The sequence below is a fragment of the Leptosomus discolor genome, chromosome 4, assembly GCF_034619465.1.
Source record: "Leptosomus discolor isolate bLepDis1 chromosome 4, bLepDis1.hap2, whole genome shotgun sequence".
Lineage (NCBI taxonomy): Eukaryota > Metazoa > Chordata > Aves > Leptosomiformes > Leptosomidae > Leptosomus > Leptosomus discolor.
This window is the reverse complement of record NC_141394.1, coordinates 81,188,821-81,209,512: the sequence shown is the minus strand read 5'-3', so window position 1 is coordinate 81,209,512 and position 20,692 is coordinate 81,188,821. Positions and strand designations below refer to the sequence as shown.

At 45.1% G+C, this 20,692-nt stretch overlaps 1 protein-coding gene across 1 annotated transcript in view; it reads right to left on the bottom strand.

The window, feature by feature from the left end:
* The window catches only part of ATRN (attractin), a 154,250-nt gene that overhangs the window by 3,543 nt on the left and 130,015 nt on the right, over positions 1 to 20,692 (bottom strand). Inside the window, exon 27 of the mRNA XM_086464912.1 lies at positions 12,011 to 12,118. Coding sequence (XP_086321038.1) covers positions 12,011 to 12,118 — 108 coding nt within the window. The remainder of the gene's footprint in view (positions 1 to 12,010; positions 12,119 to 20,692) is intronic.

The following is a 20,692-nucleotide window of genomic DNA, read 5'->3' as shown; positions in this document are numbered from 1 at the left end:
CTGTTAGGACAGTCCTGCTAAATCCCAGAGGTTGGAGCACGGCGCTTGGGTGTCACAGCCAGCGCTCACGCTCATCCTCAGCGTTCGGCAGCGAAGATCAAGCAGAGCAGAAGTCGGGGGGGGGGGGGGGAAGAGAAGGATGAAAGAGCGACCGAACAGGCCAAGAAACCATTCTCTTTTGTAGGACCCTTCTAATGCATTTGCTTTTAACTCCTATGGACTAATGGCCACAAAAACAAGCAGGGGCTGGAGCAGCTCCCTGTGAGGACAGGCTGGGAGAGTTGGGGGTGTTCAGCCTGGAGAGGAGAAGGCTCCGGGGAGACCTTAGAGCGGCTTCCAGTGCTGAAAGGGGCTGCAGGAGAGGTGGGGAGGGACTCTGGATCAGGGGGTGGTGACAGGACGAGGGGTAACGGTTTCACACTGCAAGAGGGGAGATTGAGATGAGATCTTGGGAAGAAATTCTTCCCTGGGAGGGCGGTGAGGCCCTGGCCCAGGCTGCCCAGAGCAGCTGGGGCTGCCCCCTCCCTGGCAGGGCTCAAGGCCAGGCTGGATGGGGCTGGGAGCGACCTGCTCTGGTGGGAGGTGTCCCTGCCCAGGGCAGGGGCTTGGAACTGGATGGTCTTTAAGGTCCCTTCCCACCCAAACCATCCTGTGGTTCTAATCAAAACACTTCTGCAACTCTGTTCCTTCCCCAACACAAACTGTTCAGCGCAGCCCTACTCCAGCACACTTTGCAATGTCACGGGGATGCTCAGCAGCAAGCTCATCATTCTCCGGTCAATATGCAGAGACAGGAGGCTGGAAAATACTTCTCACGGTCACTGAATGCAGCCCTTCGCTACGCAGGTGACTGCACATAAAAGTGCAATGATCTGCTTTAAAAGGAGTTACACTTTCAGCCTATGCCATCACCTCTCTAAGACCTTTCCAGAGGCTCCACTCTGCTGGATCTCAACGCTCTGACACCAGAAACTTTCTTCTAACCTCAACTCTTCCCCACTTAAATTTATTCATCCATCTGACGTTCTTCTATGCCTTAACCCTCTCCCCGGGCTTTACCCTACGGTACATCTCGGCCTTTGTTTGGCTCATCTGAATAAGCAACGCTCTGAATTTCTTCTCTGAATGCAAACACTCCCTTCTCCAGCTCTCCCAACAGTCCCTCTCTGCATCTCTGGACCATGGGTGACCTGAGAAGCATTTCAGGGCCTCTGTAACGGTCAAAATCAAATAAAAAAAGTCAATTATCAAACCCACACTGATTCTCCTGCACATCATAAAATGGTAAGAAATAGAAGTTCATTATAGAGCTTTCGGTCACAGAGCTGAAAGGACTTTGAGGGTAATTTAGCTCATTTCTCAGCCCCACGCAGAACCTTTTCTCCTCCTCTGCCCTTTCCAACCAATGAACCCTGAGTGTGCAGCAGAAAACTCTCATTATGAGCCCCCGTGGGCACGATCTTTCCCTTTCCATGGCATTTTTATTTCGTTCCTCAAGGTCACACATCTTCCTCTGCTCTGCTCTCCCGATCCCACTCTGAACCATGAGGACCTCCTGTGTAGGTGTCACGGGTGCTGCAAGAGCCCCAAACAGGCAGCGAGTGACAGCAGAGCCTGACCACACCGACACCCAGAATTCAGTGTTATTTCACGGGGATGAGTCTCATCCTCACGCTGCCGTGAATTTTTAATCTATCTGATGCCCCACGGATAGCTGAGGGTGGAGAACATCTCTCTGAGCCCCGTTCCTTCCCTGGTCAACCTGCTCAGAAAAGCTGAGAGTCAGTAAAAAACAGTGAGTATTTCACTGCACGGGGAACTTTGTTTCTATTAACACTGCGAAGCAAAGTATACTTTCTGTGATGATGCATCCAAAAATCTGTCAGGCAGTTGCAAGCTAATTTGGAAGGAATTAAGCACAAGATCATCTTGCTGCAGCTAATCCCAATCTTAAATCTAAAAGGCGAAAAGATGGTCTATTGTCCATCAAACCCATCCGTTTCCCTGAGACAAGCTGCAGTTAGTAACAGCGAATCAAGTCCTGCAAACAAGAATCAAGTCCTGCCAATTTATTTTTGACAGCACCAGTTCGGGCACCTGCTTTTTGAACTGTGACTCATCCTGCATCTCATCTCCAAGCGTGCGCTCGCCAGGCCAGGAGACAAAGCGCAGCCTGATGAAATGACTCACGCGCCGAGTGACGGGAATGTTGGATTTGATGCAAGCAAGAGGTCAGCCGGGGGTGAAGGGCATACTGTGCCCTCTGTGAGATGTCGAGTAACCCAGCCGTGGAGCCCCCGGACCATATTCTGCAGACGGGGAGGAAAACACGTGGGTAGTTCAACAAGCAACTGGATGGCTGTCTTGATGGCAGGTCTCACCCACAGCTAGCCTTGCTGTGACCCTGCTCGTGTTTTGACAGGACCTATCTAGGTGCTACCGCGGCACAAAGCAGCTGAGGAGAAGCTGCCTGGCTTCATGAAGTTGAATTTTCGTGGGGGGAACCTAAGAAGAGGAGCTCACGTCTCCTTTCCTTCCCCACCTCTGCGGCACATCTGCCTCCTGCGCCGTTTCTGACTGCTCCTGTTGCAGACCCAAGCTGCTTTTTGGCAAGAAGGTTTGGAGTGGACTTGGGAAGCAGAGATCAGGTCATTCTACGTGCTTGTGCTTCAGACTGACAGATGGCTTTTAATGGCCCACTTAAAAAAAAAACCAAAACACAACAAAACAAAACACACAGATCTCCCAAACTTCCTAACACCTTTCATCACATGGTTAAAATCAGCCTCTGCCAGAGACTTTTGAGTGTTTTGATAAACCCATTGTTGAATTATAGAAGCAATTCCTTTTTATTGAAGGCTTAATGGCACAATAAAGTAGGCATTATTCAAATCTATGCAAATCAGGTGCATCCCTCAGACACTTGGCATACAGCGACTGCTCCGCGCGGTGCCTGAACAGCGGAGTCCCACACCGGGATGGGGGTACAGGGAGGGGAGAGCGGAGCCCAGCTGCTGGAGCGTGTGGACAAAGACCGCAGCTAATGGGATAAGAGGATCTCACCGTTGGTGGTGGGTCAATCCATACGAGCCAAATTGCCATCCAAGAGCCCATCAGCCAGGAGCCGTGCCCTTGCCAAAACACAGAGCGCGCTTGCACCCCGCCAACAGGCACAGCAGCAGTAAGAAACGCGTAGCCAGAAGAGTATCTCCTTTCTGGCTGCAGCCAGGATGGAGGTCAGCAAAGGGGACGCTGTGCTGCCCGGGATGTAGCTCTGCTATGAACAGACAACTGCAGCTGGTCGAGCCGGCAGGCACCCTTCCCTACAGCTACTTCTCGGCCTCAAAGAAGTACTTGTGAGTGCGCCGGAGCGACAATTTCGTGCAGTTGGTCACAGAAACACAGGATGGTTTGGGTTGGAAGGGACCTTAAAGATTATCCAGTCCAACCCCCGGCCCTGGGCAGGGACACCTCCCACCAGAGCAGGTCGCTCCCAGCCCCATCCAGCCTGGCCTTGAGCCCTGCCAGGGAGGGGGCAGCCCCAGCTGCTCTGGGCAGCCTGGGCCAGGGCCTCACCGCCCTCCCAGGGAAGAATTTCTTCCCAAGATCTCATCTCAATCTCCCCTCTTGCAGTGTGAAACCGTTACCCCTTGTCCTGTCACCACCCCCTGATCCAGAGTCCCTCCCCACCTCTCCTGCAGCCCCTTTCAGCACTGGAAGCCGCTCTAAGGTCTCCCCGGAGCCTTCTCTTCCCCAGGCTGAACACCCCCAACTCTCCCAGCCTGTCCTCACAGGGAGCTGCTCCAGCCCCTCAGCATCTTCGTGGCCTCCTCTGGACCCGCTCGAGCAGCTCCGTGTCTGTCCTGTGCTGAGGACCCCAGAGCTGGACGCAGCCCTGCAGGGGGGGTCTCACCAGAGCAAAGCAGAGGGGCAGAATCCCCTCCCTGAACCCGCTGGCCACAAACAGCGTGAACCTTTCTCCTGCAACGGCCTTTGACTGCTCCTCCACACCACCAAAGCTACGATCAATGGAAATGGTGGGAAAAACCCCAACAACTGGGAATCGGGATAGTGCAAATGTCAAACCAACACCAAGAAACCAGCAAAGACCTCTCAGCCTGGCGCCCAGGTTTAACACACTTTACTGGGCAACGGGCACGATCAGGAAGGTGCACTGCAGCATTTGGTTCCTAATTGGGAAGTGCTATCATGGGTTTTGTGTTAGACAGCACTTGGAAACCGTGACTACCCTTTTTTGGATGAAAACAAAGTTAATGGTATTTTGCTAAGTGGTGACACAACCCCATTGTTCCCAGAGGCAGCGAAATCTGTTCTCAGCTGTTTTCCACAGATGACTTTACTGGCCAAAACCAGCACTAACAAGGCAAGCAATCTCAGTTGCTTATGAGTTTTGATATGTACTTAATATATGTAAAGCTTAAACAATTACAGAAGTTAAAAGCAGCAAGGGACTTATTAGGCCATCTCATTAGTCCGCCTTCTCTAGCAGGATTTCCTACACAAACAGGGCATTTTCCAGGACTTTGTCTGGGCTATTTCGAGGTGACCCAGGTGTGGAGCGCACCACCAGTCCCCTTGGGAGACAATTTCAGAGGGAAATACTTTCTACAAACAAGTTGAATTGCCTGATGTTCAACCTAAACATTTCTTTTTTTTTTATATCATCTCATTATTTCTATTTACGCTGCTTATATTCGACAAATTTGAAAGGTTAATAATGTGTCACATAAAGCTAATGGCTAGAACAATAAATATTCAGTGTAATTTAAAAAACACAGCATCAATTTTCTTTAGGTTCTGTAATATACGACCAGCATATTGCTTTTCAAAATGTATTAAAAAAAATACTGTAGAGAATTTTTTTTCCTTAACAAGAAAACATATTTCTGTGGTTTGATCAAATAACTTTTACATGGCTTTCAATTTTCAGTAAGGAAATTAAAATAAAGGAAAGTCTTATGGCGGGGGAAGAGAAGAGGAACATTACTGAAACAGTTCAACTTTATTATTTGATTCCACTTCTTCAGACGATTCCACTCTGTAGAAAAAGGGTCAAACTCCATTTGCAAGTTTCTAAATTGTGCCATTAAAAGCTGACTGAACATTTGTAAAATAAGTTACAAGCAATTTTCTATAAAAAATAGAGTATTAAGTTTTAAAAATCATATTCTCAGGCTAATATGTATGTCCTCCAAGATAGAGATGGATGAACTTCCAGCAATAATTTGCAGTAAATGAGTGTAGATTAAAAATTTACATTTACCTTGTCCCTGATATCTACCTTGGAAGTGACACTGGGGCTGGGGAATGAATTGCTCACGACTCAGCCCCAACACTGGGCTCCCGCCTGTGAGGACTAAATAAAAACCACACTCAAACCCTCAGATGAATGCTAACAGCCTGAAATTGAAAATACAGATCCGAGCACCCCAAGTTTCCAGTAACTGGGAGCACACACGCAACCCAGCCTCACGGGGCACCGAGTGGGCTCCCAGTGCATTTAACAACTGCCTCCTGTTTTAGAGTGCACACTGTCAATCCAGCAAAACACAGACACAGGCTCTCGGTGAAGGAAGGGATTTCGCTAGGCGAGTCTGTATTTCAAAAGCAGTCACCCTGAAATGACAAAATCTCATGTCACAGCTCTGAGCATTGCCACTCGTGTTAAGCCAACACTTGCCTTTCTTCTTCAATTCCCTGCGGATGCCCCGGGGAGAGGATGGGATGGACGAGGCCACGGGTAGCAAATCTGGGCAAAATAGATATATATGACCAATGGTGGCTATTTATTTGGATTTTGGAGGAGCGAAGAGGCAGGATTTTTCTGGTTCTTGTCGACCATTTGGCACGTGAAAAAGCGTAAGTAAAAAACCCAACGAAATAGGACAGTTGGATGAAGACTGCAAACACAAGACACACAAAACAACTGTTTGGCATAAAGGAATGCAAATAGGGCCCTGATAATGTTTTTGAGAAGCTGCCGGTGTTATTAGTACTTCAATCAGAAGAGACACTCGTTTGCACTAGAGGGGAAAAAAGAGCTTAGAAAAACTCTCTCCTGTGGGAAGCTTCGAGCTCCTTCCTCTCCCTCCAGCAAATTCCTCCTTATCAGCTAAAATCAGGGTCCATCCTGCTGAAAAATTTGCAGTCTTCAAATCTGAAACTAGTTAAATCTCAATTATCAGCTAAATATTCCCTAAATACAAGGCAGGCTTAACAGATGTCTCTGTTGATCTCATGATAGCTCCCTTCCAAATATTTACATTCCTTATTATATTATGGAAGTGGCAAAAGTGCCCCCCCCCCCCCCAAGTCCCTAATTTTGCAACAGAAATCAAAACAAGATACTCGGCACTAGTTAACTGGAAATAATTCATTAGGGGAAGGTTTTATCAGGTATTTTTGTTGTTGCTTTCGCCGTACGGATCACAGCCAGGCTCCACACAATTCTAGTGCAGCTAATCCGTTTTACACACCTTGGCTGCCCAGATAACGCTCCCCTTCTTACCACTGGCAACTCCATCTAGCCCAGCGCTCCTTCAAAGGGGATCATACTCTTTTCCACGAATTGGAAAGTGGGCCAGCATAAGCAGAATTAACACCAAACACAAAGGACAAGCTGGGATGTCGTTTCTTGTTGCACGTCCCTGATCACGGGAGGGCTCCTGCCATCCGCTCGCGCGCACGGACCGAGTCTAATGAGTGGAAGAGGTTTTGCTAAAGACAAGGAGACAGCTACACGCTGACATGCTTTGAATGCCTTAGCATTAATGCAAGGAAAAGCTCCTAGAACTAGCAAATGCTAGAAACCCCAGAAATAATACATTAGAAATCAAACTGCATTTCAAAAGGCAAGCTAACAAGCCCGAGAGCCTGCCTTAGACAGGGCAGGCGAAATAAAACCAGCCTTTCTGGCCTCCAAGGCTGCGCATGAACCATCTCCAGCAACTGCCACATCAGATTAAGATTATTCAGCTTATGTTTTCCCTCCTCAATTTCATCCCCTTCCTCCAACCATTATCCCTCTGAGGAAAACGAATGACTCTCCCTTTTCAGCTTGCTTACACCGTCTGTGGAAAACCCTAACCTGCTCTGTCCCCTTCCAACACATCTCAACAGCCTGGTCATTTCTACGTAAGACTGCTTTTATACATCCCAGCTCTAGCCTGCCACCCTTCCCAATCTGCCTGCTTGCACGAGGACCCCCAGTCTCAGCTTGGTGGCACGGTGAAGTCGGAGACTTTGTGCTCACCGTGCTTGCGCTAACCCGGCTCGTTTTAAGCAAAGTGGGTTGGGAGGGGGTCACAGAAGCTGGTCCGTCAGCAAATTGGATGTACAAGTAACGGGTCGATAACATGTAAACTAAAGGCAAAGCAAGTCACCAAAAGCGACAACCACAACGGGATAACAACGCTAAAAATGATCAGTTCCTTGGCCCTTAGCTGTTCTTCACTGAACTTCCCTCGTTGCACGAAACAGCCCAACATAGCAGGGCTCAGAGCTACATGTAAAAATTAAGATGAAGTCACCCTGTGGAAGTGCTGGAGCTGGATGATGCTTCATTTCAAATCATCCCTCACCGCAGCGGTACCCCCGCAGCTTCCCCAAACCCATCGCCCTGTGGCAGAGGACTTCTCACTTCTCTGCTCATTACTGTCGGTCGCAACTTCATGGCAACATAAAAGGAATTTCACAAGGGCACCGCTCAGATGTGAAATACAAGCAGACTGAAAATATAAATCTGTGGTACCCCTTGCCCACTCCTACATCAGCTCACCATTCCATCTCCATACTTCTTGAACAGATGGGACCTTCTGGCAGTCTTCAAACCACTCAACGGCACTTTTTTCTATAACAAAGCAAACTAATTACTAGAGTCAGACGCTATTTTCCATCAGTTTTTCTGCTATTTTTAAGGAATGAGCCCGCTTGGTGAGCCGAAGTCTGATTAAGGATTTGCAGCGAAGCTCCTTTGCCCTCAGAAGCTTAACGCAGCAGAACTAAATGCACGTCGGCATGAAGACACAGAACACGCTAAATGAACTTCAGAAGGGTTTTGCTCACCGAATACTTCTCTCACTCCATTTAGGGAACTATAGATGTGGACAGCCTGTCAATCACAGACGCAAAGATAATCACCTCTTAGCGCTGGCTTCGCACGCTGGAGCCCTAAACACAGCGCAGCCAAGGCTGCTCCACGGCCCAGCTCTACTAGGCAAAAGCTCCACTTTACAAGTGTGTTTTTCAAATCCTCTAAAAGCTTCCAAGGCAAGTTTTTTTTTTTCCAACTTAAGGATATTTTTTTTTTTTTCCTAATGCAACGATTTTCTTGTTGATCCTGTAGGTGTTTTGCTCAAGCTGAGCATTTGCTTGCTATGCTGTGAATGCATTTTCCCCAAGAACCCACAAGCAACAACTCCACGCCTTTGTCAACTTCAAGACACCTGGAAATCAATGTCAAAATTATAAACTTTCCAAATTCTTTCAGGAAAGCTTCTTCTAAAAACAGCTGCAGAGGACTACAGGATTCAGATTAATTAGATAACAAGATCTAAAAAAGCCTCAGTTACCGTAATACCAGTTCAGACACTTGGATGAGTCCCAGATACCCACGGATGTTAAATACTCTTAGAAAAAACAATCGCACCACGCAGCATCTCTGAACGCACAAAGAGCTGCAGAGAAAAGCCAATGGATTTTGTAATAACTAAGCAAATTTAGTGGTAGATTTGCGATCCAGTGGGTATTTGTTGAGGGGGAAATAAACCAAAGCAGCCAGTTACATGTTGCCTAGCTGCAGACTGTCATATGAATAGTTTCCCTGCAGGTAAATCACTTTCTATTACTTCTAAGTACCCCAGGAAAAATACTAATTGAAAACACGGTTCTAATACTGTCCAGCTGGAAAACATTAGCTTAGGATGGAACTAGCTTGACACTGGCTGCCAATTGGCTATGCACAATGGAAAAGGAAATTAATCTCTTGCAGACAAGATGTCCCATTTTCCACTTCTCCTTTGTAACCCTCAAATAAACTCGTTATTAAGCAAAGGCTTTGATTCACGTGGGGAAAGAAAAACATCAATGCATTTATGATAATGCAAGTCTGGATTTCTTGCATTGAAATGAAACCTCTCAAAGTTTGACACAGTGAACGGCAGAATAACTGTAAGCTATTCGGCTTACAGTCCAACAACGTAGCAACACTTCACTCTATTCGTGGCTAATAATTGAAGGGCAGACAAAACACAAAGAAAAATGCCGTTTGACAAATCTGTATCGTCCCAGCCCATCTTCCTGCAGCTCCCTCCTGCCAAGAGCCTTTTTCCCACGCAGGTGCAAAAGGGATGAGGAGAAAACCCGAAGCTGACCCCATGGATACTGAGACTGCCTTTTCACTTCTATTTAAATTCATTTACACGCAGCATCCAACAGGCCAGACTATCTCCGAAGCCTCTCTCCCCAAGTTGTTCACAACCCACACGTTTCCTCAGCCTCCTCTCCTTCGACTTTGCTGAAACACTCCGGACTTTTACAGATACCCCCGGTTCCCTATCCAAATTTTGCAAGATGATAAAAATCTCTATAAACACTGCCCTCTCCCCCTCCAAATTAACAACTCTCCTTGTCATCGGAAAGCATCCTTGTTCTGCACCCAGATCTTCCAGCAGATGAAGCTCCCTGCTGGCACAACAGTCCATATCCACGTTCCCTACTTGGTTTCAGGTGACTGCACAGGGCTTGCGCTGTTTGCCTGAATCAGACCGTCTCATTTATGCTTGAAGTTGATTAAGAAACATTTGTAAGAGTTACCAGCACAGAGGGCAACTAGCAGTTGGTAACAATATCTGAGTCTGAAAAAGGACACCTGTCCATAGTCTTAATTATGATGCTTAAAACCAGCTTCTCCAGCCGTTCTGGAGTAACCCAAGGGGTCGGACAAGTGAGATATGGAAGATGACAGCAGACACGGGAAAGCAAGTTTAGCTGTGAGTGAGAGAAAGGTGAAATCCTGTCGGGTGCTGTCTATGGAAGCACTTCAAAAGAGAGGAGTTCAACATTCCTATAAGCAAAGAAGAACCTGAGAAGAAAACAAAAAGCAAAGAGGTATGGAGGAGAAAGCCCACAACAAAGCCCCAGTGAAGGAAAAGCACGGCTTGTTCAACAAGAGCAGAAATAACACAATAATCAGAATATAAGAGATCCAAAGTTCACTATCTTCTCTGTTGTTTACAGGTGTAGACAAACTTGCTAGAGAGAGAAAAAGCTTAGGACAGCTTTGTCCTGGCTTGATCCTACAGGAGAGGTGCTTTTAGCTTATTTCCAGAAAATGGGAAGAGGGGAAGTGCCCCCAGACAGCCAGACTGCAACCCAAAAACATCAGCAGCCAGGCTACAGCCTCACAAATCCGCCTCCAGCCCGATGGGAACATCCATACACATCCCACGACAAAGCAATGAAAAGAAGGCTCCTTCTAATTTGTTGAGTGACAATCCAATTTTACAAGCATGTATTTCAAAGTCTTGGTGAGCTATTAGCGGCTAATGACTTGCAGTGCCTACCATCCCCGTAACAGAAGCACAGAGATTATAAAAACCTCAGAAAAAATGGAATGATCTGGAGTCAAATGAAAGTCAACGGGGAGTAGAACCACTCCGAGCCTCCAAGGAGAGGTCTCAGGCACAGGTCAGCTTAGCTGCCCAGTCACTCAATTACCCCAAATTACTGAGAGCCTTTGCAAATTTTACTTTATTTTCACCACTCTCCAAGGTTCACCTCTGCAAAACAGGGACAATAATCCCTGACTTCAGAGGAAGGTAATTCGTGAAGCACTCACGTGTGGGGCAATCACAGGAATCATTCAAGCTTGGGACTAAAGGTTTGGATGGAACATGGTAAATAACCAGAACACATAAGGAATCTAAGACAATACATTGAAAAGCTGCTTCTACATAGCGTCCATGAAAAGCTGCTGCTACATAGTGTTCACCCAGAACATGCTGCGAGACACCAATCAAGTGGAAAAAGTGTGACAACTTGCCATGAAAGACCATAGTCACACATAAATAAGGAAGAGCTGAAGCCCCACAAGCAACCCTGACCGTGGCGTTTCCTGATATTAAGGCCAAGACTTAAATATTATTACTCACCAAAAAGAAGTTCTGGGGTCGGATTGTTTTCATGTACTTTATAATAACTAAAATACACACATTTTTTAATAGAAAAGCAGAACTCGCTCTCTTGTCACAGTAATATAAGGTGAGAAACTTTGTGCCTGGACTAAAAAAGACGACTTCCAAAAACCTGAAGTCTAAATAAAACAAAATGGCTACCTCAGACAGGAAACAAAAATCACCAATGTTCTCAGGTTCCCAATGTTCTCTTTTTGTGTACAAGTCTGCTAGTCAAAGCATCACCTTAAAAAGATCTTTCGATTCATTAGTCTCCTTTTAAATATGCTTTTCCTAAAAATACAACACGCTGCGTCTAAGAACACGCCAGCCTGGTGTAAGACAATGATTTCTCCACACTTCTATTTGCACATCACAGGATGTATTTGAACATATACTTATAATCAGAAATATGTTAGCACTATTGCAGTACACAGACACAATTATACTCCTGTTTGCTTTGAGGTATCGCAGAAAAATGGTTTCTATTTGCAGCACTTAGAGCTATTTCTAGCCAAATGCTCTACTGTGTAAAGCTGCATTCTCCTCTATTACACAGCATAAAAACTAACAAGGCAAACACAAAATCTCACGCCCTACACACAGCATAACTTTTATCTAAACAGGCCCCAAAATTGTAAATGCAGCCCTGAAGGGATGAAGGCAAATGAAAACGCTATCTGTCGGCCCTCCTGGACTTACGGTTTCTTGCGGGTACGTAACAAAGAGAGGATTTGGGATTACTGCGTTAACCACAGTTTAAAACAAGCATCCATGATTAATTGTGGTAAGGACCGTCCTAAAGCACCAGCTCTCACCTTTATGCTTCCCCCAATGAGATCTGGCGGCTCTTCATCTGTTTCTAAGGCAACGTTGATGGAGGCGAAGGGGCGACTTGCCATCTGTTGCATCTCACGGAGTAGTTGCTAATTTAATAAACAGAAAAATATTATTATCATATTGTTCCAACAGAAAGATGAAAAATAACATGTATCTGCGAGGTTTTACCCAATACGAAGGGATAGCAGCGAATATGGAAAAATAACCTCCTGGTGTTTTAACGGGCTTAAGGGTACAGAAAGATAATAGTAAATATTCACATTACTACAACTTAACAAGTTATTGCAAGTAAAGCTACAAGCACAGCCTCAGCCTGACTCGTTTGTCAGGGAAAACGCATCAGCTTAAGCTCCATAAAGCAGTTATTTACTTTTTAAGCTGTGACACCCTCGTTGTTTGTCATCACCTGTCTGGGGCACGACAGGACTCCATGGGATTTGTGGGAACCGTTTTAAAATTAAACTAGCAGCAGAACGGAACCGCTGTAAGAAAGAATTTGATATTTTTTATAACAGCACTAGCAAAACGCTGTCAGGCGCCTATTGAAAAATCATCTTTTTTATTGTTTAGTTTCCTCTCTGAACGCAGCACATGTATCAAATGGCAAGCATATCCTTGTTGCAGTATGTTTTATTAAAATAGAAAACGTTTTCCTGGGTAAATATCTGCCTTCATGACACCAGACATCTTTTTATTGTACTCCTAAGCACTTTTTAGGTGTTGCAGTGCAGCTCCCTTTTTTTTTTTTTTTTTTTAAACGCAAAAAAAGACACTTCCAATATGGCTGGGCTGAAAACAGCATTTCAATTTTAGCTGAGCTGTGGACACGCTTCTTTTTTGGCTTCAGCACCTAATGCCTACCACTAACAGGCAGCTACACAACCTAGAAGAGGATGCAGAAGCCATAACCTGAATTCCCACAAGCCACGGGTCTGGTGTGAGTCCGTGCCCCTGTTTAATGAGGGAAGAGGCAGACACTTTGTAGAGCATATAAAAAACCCCGCAGCCTCACCCTTCAGTGCAGCAACTGCCTAAAAACACTTGTTGTACGCAGCTTTTCACGTTTAACACGGCTACTTAGCTGCAGCAACGCTAGTTACACTCTGGTTTTAAGCTAGATTGAGGCACCGCCAAATGCCCTCTATACTTCCCCCCACCCCCACCCCCCATTTCGCCATTAATTCTGGGCAATTTGACAGGTCAAGCCCTAATTGATTATTTACAGCACTCAAAATTAGTGCTAAAGAAAACACCACAAAACGCATCGTGCCCCAAATAACCCCCACCCAGCACAGCAGAAGGGGACACAGCACGCGAGTGAAAGGAAGATGCTGCTATTCAGCGCGCAACTCGTTCAGACAAAACTAATTACAGCACTGTTGTCTTGAACTCAGAAACCTTCTACGGCCTTCTCCTTGCCAGGTCATCTTTTAGTTCTGGGTTTGGGGTTTTTTTTTGGGTAGAAAACTGGAAGATTTGGCTCTGTAAGCTTGGGGTTCAGGCAAGGTGGCAGGAAGGCAGGATGGGGGGTACGTAAGCCTCTATGGTTTTCAGTCTAATAAAAAAGCATGTAAACATTTCACTGCCATAAAAGGCAAGCGGCAAAGTTTTGCTGACTTTCTGAAGGGGGAAAACAAAAAGGGAAAGAAAAAAAAAAAAAAAAAAGGCATTTTGGAGCAGACTGTAGATAGTCACAAAGCAAAAAAAACCCCCACCGAATTCACACAAACGGAGCTGTACTAAGCACTCGCAAGCAAACCGGTGTGTAACTCACTTGGGTAAAAGAACGCGAGGAGTTTGCGAATATTTAAAGCACACCAGCAGATTGCAGACTAAAGCAAGTGTGAAACAGATTGCTGGGTTGTTGTTCCTGCAATTGTCCCCTTCAGCTATCATAAAGCGCTTTGTTTAATGGCTATAAAATCAAAGAACAAGCTGTCCGGATGAAGATGTCCAAGAGACTGACGAACTAAAAAGCTATTAGCTCTTTGAAGGAAGTTTAGTTTCCTAAAGAAAACGTGCAATTTGGCAACACGACTCCTAGTGAAGTCAATAGTAGCTTCAAGAAATAAAACCCTGAGCAGCGCTGCGAAGGCAGAGCCGTGCTGCAGCACCAGCAGTGGGAAAAGCAATGCTGACAGCCACGTTATTGTCTTCATTTTTCGCCCTGGCCAAGGAAAGCCACCGTCTTCTGGGTTGTCCCAAAGCTGGGTGGCTCTCAGCCTAACAGTAGCCAACCCAGGTCAAACCAAAGGTCAAAGCTGCAACCAAAGCAGCAAACGCCGAAGGGAGAACGTCCTTTTCCTAGCCTAAGTTTCTGGTGTAGCACAAGCCACGCTACAAAATTACCTCCCAAAATTAAGAATAAATTTGAGAAATAATTGTTCTGTAACCAGAATGTCACTCTTCCCCCCAAGGCATGCACCGCGCAATGTTTAATCTGTGCACGTATATATCTTCCGATATTTGTTTGGTGTGTCAAAATTTTAATTAAAAGATTTTACTATGTTGTAAGGGAGGAATTGTGGCATTTCCCCAGCCAAGACGTTGAGCATGTCATTGGAAATCAGCAGCAGTTAACATCAAGATACCCCAGAACCTGGCTTACCCTCATTCCTAATGATTGGCTTTCTGAGATTTAAAATAATGAACCTCAATACTCTTTCAAGCCAACCTTTGGTTTCTAGATCACACAATTAATAGGACAACCTGGGAATATTTTAAATCACTTAGGTCTGAACAGGATTCTAAAGGCAAAACGTTTGACAGGCTTACAATAAAATCACATTAAAAAGCATGTATCGGAGCTCACCACTGGCCTTTAATATTTAAGTAACCGCAAACTGTGAGAACCTGCACAACCTTCACTTGCATTGCTTTGTTTTGGTTTTTTCACTATCAGTAGAAAAACTGTTCACAAAAAAAAAAATAAATCACAAGTTAAAGCAATTGCAGAATGGGAAGTGTTGAAACAACGCCTGAAGGTTTTGGTGCAACCAGCCACTAAGAGAACGTGACAATAAACAGACTCAACAATCTAGGGCAGAGGAGAAAAAGAGCAGGGAGGATGGGAGACCACCGAGGTTGGTCACCTCATAGCACCCAGGACTAGAGATGCAGATCCAGGAGCGAACGGTGCAGAAACGCAGCGTTTCATAGCACTGATTCCTCAAATTCATACCTGTTGAGTAATGAGTAATCCAAGAGGAACAGCGTGTTACAGATGGGAGAAAAACCACCGGAGGAATGGAGGAAAACCTCTTTGTGCAGTAGCACAGGCTCCCGTGCAAAAGAAAAACAGCCATCCAGGTTACCAGGTTAATTGACTAATATAACCTATGCTGTGTTTTCTGACAAGGAAAGGCCGAACGTTTTATTCACGATAATAAAACAGTCACCAGGCTCTGTATAACCATCCTGCTACCATCCATCTCGGCAATTGCCCCCTGCCATCTCCTTTAGGAGCACAGGGCTACGGTATCTTTCGGGATGGGGCTCGGGTACTTTCAGCTGTGAAAGAATGCCGATTTTTCCAGAAGAAAGCCACAGGTTTTGGATTTTATTTGCTCCTTGTAAAGAATGGCTTTGCAAAAAGCGAAGCAAAACAGCTATCTAGAACTTGTCACAAAGTCAAGTTTTTACATGAGCGTGTCATCTCAATTTTCAACAGAGAGGAGAAGGACAAAAGTGGAAACTCAAGGAGGAAAAAAAACACGGCTGTGCTAAGTGAACAACGGGCATGGATGAGCTTTCAGTTGAAGGCAGAGTCAAAGAGAAGCAAGCAGGACCCCACAAGAAAGGGAGCAAAGCTATTTCCAGCAGACAGGACATAATTCAGGCAGGGTATCAGCAGGAATTTCTGGTACCATTACACCAGTCTACGGTCAAGGAGGTGAACTTTAATAAGTGCGGCCAGAAAAGAGCAATAATCTTATCAACGGGGTTTTTATTCTGGGGAAATTTGTAGAGGTAATCCTTCAAGGTATTTCTGATATTCAAATCTTTTTGGACCTGTAGCTTGTTGGTTTTAGAAGTATAGCTACTCTGGGCATCCTCAGGAAATAACATTTTGGTTTTAGAAGAACTTTTGCCGAAGGTATTTCAACAGAGCAAGCTACAGGCTCCTTGACTTTGATGAGACAAGTACAATTAAAGGTCATCCTTCGAGGATTCGTATTGCAGCCTTCAAGGCTGCAATGAATTTGAGATGGTGTCCCAAAGCTAAGGCTATCATCATCCTCCTGCTGAACTGGGTCTCTACTGCTGTATTTCTGTACCACCACGGGGAAAAAAAAAAATAAAATAAGATAAAATCAAGCTTCACTCTCTTATGAACAAGCAAAATCACCAGCTGTGCTCTTCATGCTGTCCACAGCCAACTTTAAAAACCAGGCGACTCTGAAATCGGTGTTTTGAACCACAATCCTGTCTGTACTGCAAAGATAAACTGGTCCAACGGGCCAAAACCCAGAGACCTCACAAGCCACAGTGAGTCTAAAGAAAGTAACAGCTCCAGTGTCACGGAAAGAGAAGAAAGATAAAGATGATAAGGAAACCAACTGATTTGTACTCTTGTTGTTAAGGCATTTAGGAAAAAAACTAAAAAGATTTTGGGACAGAACAGCATACTTGGGATATTCCTGCATCAAGCTGAAGTGTGCAGCTCTACCACGCAGAGTGGCTATTCTCCAACGTGGATTCAGAACCCTCAGTCATCCCCTCCCGACCGAGGCTGAACAGCGGGCAATAAGGAAGCAGAACAAAGTTGTCTTCTTCCTCGTGACCAGCCTTTTAAACAGCATCAGTTCTGCAAAGTTATTAAAGTGCATCAGTCCTCTTCTATGTTCCCTCCAAGGTGTACAAAACACACAATCTAATCAAATACCTAAAGGTCTCGCCGCATACACCGAGCAAAGGGTAACAGAATTCTCCCTGCAAAGCTTATTAGCTCTGACTTTGCCACTTGCTAACTGAAGTCACAGAAATTTTGTCGAGGTCAGAGGATGGAGAGCACTCCTGTCCTTCCAAAACACACTGGGCAGAGTGGTGGCACTGGTAGACAGGCATTTAGAGCTTATTCCTGCACATCCTGGATTGCTCTAAAGGCTTCATCTGAATTCAGAAGGTGGCTCATCCCATTTGGGCACAAATACGTATTTTTGTATGCACAAAACCCATCAACTGCCTATTTCCAGGCACGACTAACTTGCAAAACCTTGTCTGGAGAACCTGTCCCAGAGCTCTCCTTCCAAAACTGCAACTCACAGGCTGCTGACAGCCAGCACGGGAAGGGGACATCACCCTCCTGGGGCTCCCAAGGACCTCTGGAGAAGGTGCCCCTCCCGGTGGCGGTGGCAATGGCAACTAGAAGGAGCCACATGTCTGCATGGCCAGCACTGATGGGTGCTCTGGCATTACTATACACTACTTTGAAGTATCACATATATCCTTGTGTGGGAACCTTTGCTTTACGTTACAGTTATTTGGTGACCTTGGGGCAAAGGGGAGAAGACAATGGAGCTACCTACAAAATAAAGAGGGGCATCAGCAAAGAAATAAACATACAAGATATAAGTATTGCACAAAGATGAGCCACATTGTCTCAGAAATAAGTGATTTAAAGCATTTAGCTACAATTACATTAACTACCATGTAAGTCAACAAACAAACAATTTTCTCTGACGCTTCTATCATCACTGAAAATTAAGTTTTTAAGCCCCTAGAGCAGTGCACATATTAATGCTAGCTAATTAGTTTTGTAACTGACTTTGCAGGCTATGTTGAAAGAGAGAGGAGGAGAAAATTAATGTTCAAATGCTTCTCAACAGGCATTTCCACACTTCAAAACTATAACAAACCAGAAAGCAAAGCCGCTGGGAAGTCACCTCATGCTGAAACGACAGAAGATATTTAATTCAGGGCTGATTAAGATAAGTAAGGTATTCATCATAATCATGCCCAGTAGGAGGGCACAGAAAACCTGACCTTTAATAATAAGAAGAAGACATCATTTCTTTCTAAAAGACCAGAAGTATATAGTCCATGCAGACTCAAATATATACCAGGTAATTACACAATAGCAGAGCGCACCTTTGATTGACTAAAGCTCTTCTACATAATTACACAACACTGATTCTCTCCCTGATTTTTCCAAATGGCTAAATTAGATACCTGTACCACTGATCCCTATCATCAGAGAGAAATCTAGGAGCCTGAAACAACAACAGCTTCAACATACAAGCCGTGGTGGGTTTTTTTTAAAGAAGGCTGAACTCTCCTAGAGCTAGACTTGATCGTCCAGCTTCGTCACCACAAATACTGGCCAATACTGGGATATACTAAAACCAACTTCACTCTCCAGCAGCAACGCCACTGAAGGCTACGTGAGAAGAGCTCAGCTGGATGCCAACACTGTATGTGACTGTCAACCTGACAGAACGGTGTCCTACAAGGACATATTAAAGCTACAAATGGCCAGCTGCAAGGGGCCATCTGCAAGTTCAACCAGCGATGAGCTCAATTAGGCACAGAAGTGACAGAAGCATGTTCAAACAAAAACAGACCGTCCCTTTCCCCCTAAGCTGGAATCTCTTGTCAACGTTAATATTTTGGGATGTTTTTCCTCTTCAAGGCGTCTCTTCTCTGCGCTACCATTTCCTTCAGTTGGTGACCGAAGCCACCCAGATCGCTGCAGAAAGCACGTGGCGATTGTATTTTGGAAAAAGCCTACAGGCACTATGAGTTGGTTCCCATTCATAGATTTTAAATGTAGGGATAGTGGAACGTTACGATTATTTGATCTGACCTCCTGCAGAGTCCGAGCCACCGAATTGTACCATGTGATTGACCTAGAAAAGAACCTTCCAAAAGCACTCAAATTCCGAGAGCCATGTTTCTAAAAAATGGTTGGTGCTGCTACTCTCACCATGAAAAACAGGAGAAAAACAAAACAGCTTTTGACTTTTCCAGCCCCACTTGCAGACGCTGGGTGTTATGCCTCTGGCTGATCATTTAGAGGATCTTCATCCCATCATGAATCTTCTGCCATTCCGTTTCACAGACACTGACTCACATCATCAAATCTCAATATGTTCTTCCGTGGATAAAACGAGTAATTTGTGACGCTTTCGTCTCTCGATTATCTTCCAGATAACAAATTAATCTTGCAGTGTTGTTCTGTACCATCTGCAACACCCAAGACGTTGCTGGGACCAGAGTGGACACGGTATTCCAATAACTGGTTACACATAACACTACACTATGCTCTTAGTTTATTACTGTGCTTAAAAACACAGGAACTTGGACTGTACGTATTGTTATTAAATCACCACAGCCACCATCAGTTCGGTCTATTATCCAGGGAATTGCTATTCTGAGAAGTAAACCCACCTTAACTGTTTAAAAAAACACATACACAGGCTTACATTTCACTCTGTAACGAGACAAGTGAGCATGCTAACCACGTAATCTAGACCTCCTCAGCAGTTACCTGCTCGCCACCATTTCTCGCTCCTCCAATTCGTGTTTCCTTTACAAACTACACCAACAACAAGGTAGTATTTTCTTCTCGGCTGACAGACGCTGAAGAGCGCTGTTGGTGCTGTTGAACAAGGTCTACATGCCGAATGACTCCTGGGAGCTTGGAGAATACAGCAGCGAATTTCAGCACCAGCACATCTCATTTCTTACAAGCCCTCCAAAGCACCTAGGGCTGCCCAAATCTAGGGGCATTTGTAGCCTGACCTTTTGATGTTCCTGCATAAGGCTGATACTAGATCCTTCCAAAATACCACTGGAGACTCTAGGCAGCAATGAAGACTCTGATTTACAGTTAAAAGTTTGAAAATATTCCAATCCCGAATCCTTTTCATTGACAAAGGATGCCCTAAATCACAGTCTAAGAGAGGAGGGGTAAGAGATGAACGAAATACTAACAGGCAAGAGCAGGAAGGGGAAGAAAACGAAGGCAGAGCAATAAATAATACACTGCACACCTCCCTTGGACAGCCTGAGCTGTAAAAATGAACACAGAAAATCTGCCTGCCTAAATGGTATTCAGCATGCACGGATGTTACAGCAAAGGATGCCAGTGAAAAAAAGCAGCGTTGCTACATTTTGACTACACTTGGGAGGGAAAAAGGTTTCAGCAATGAGGTCAGGAAGGAGAAGGATAATCCCTGCAGTAAATCAATACACAAAACCCATCCTGAATAAGTTGGGCAGGGCACGGAGTAAAAATGTTCAGTCCCAGATAGTCTTGGCAAGAAAGGAGGCGAAATGTAGACAATTTTATGTATGTTAAGGGTGCAGCTGAGCTCTAGACACACAAATTTAGTTATCTCTGTACGTGCTTGGTGTTGATGTTCCCAACACATCCCGATGGGGCACGGAGAGCGATCCAGCTGACCCTCACGCAGTTACGCTGGGTCAGCCAAACCACTATCCACGCTCCATTTGCTGGAAATGTTAAGAGGAGCTATTTCTTGCTCAAAGTGGAGGAGACGAAGCAGATTGAGGGTGAAGAGAATAGGATTTGGATGTTAAAGTAAAACAACAGGACAAAAAAAATTCACGACAGCAGATGGGCATGTTGAATTTCCAACGCCACGCACGTACTTTGTGCATTATTCTCTATTACCACCTTGATACATTTAACATGT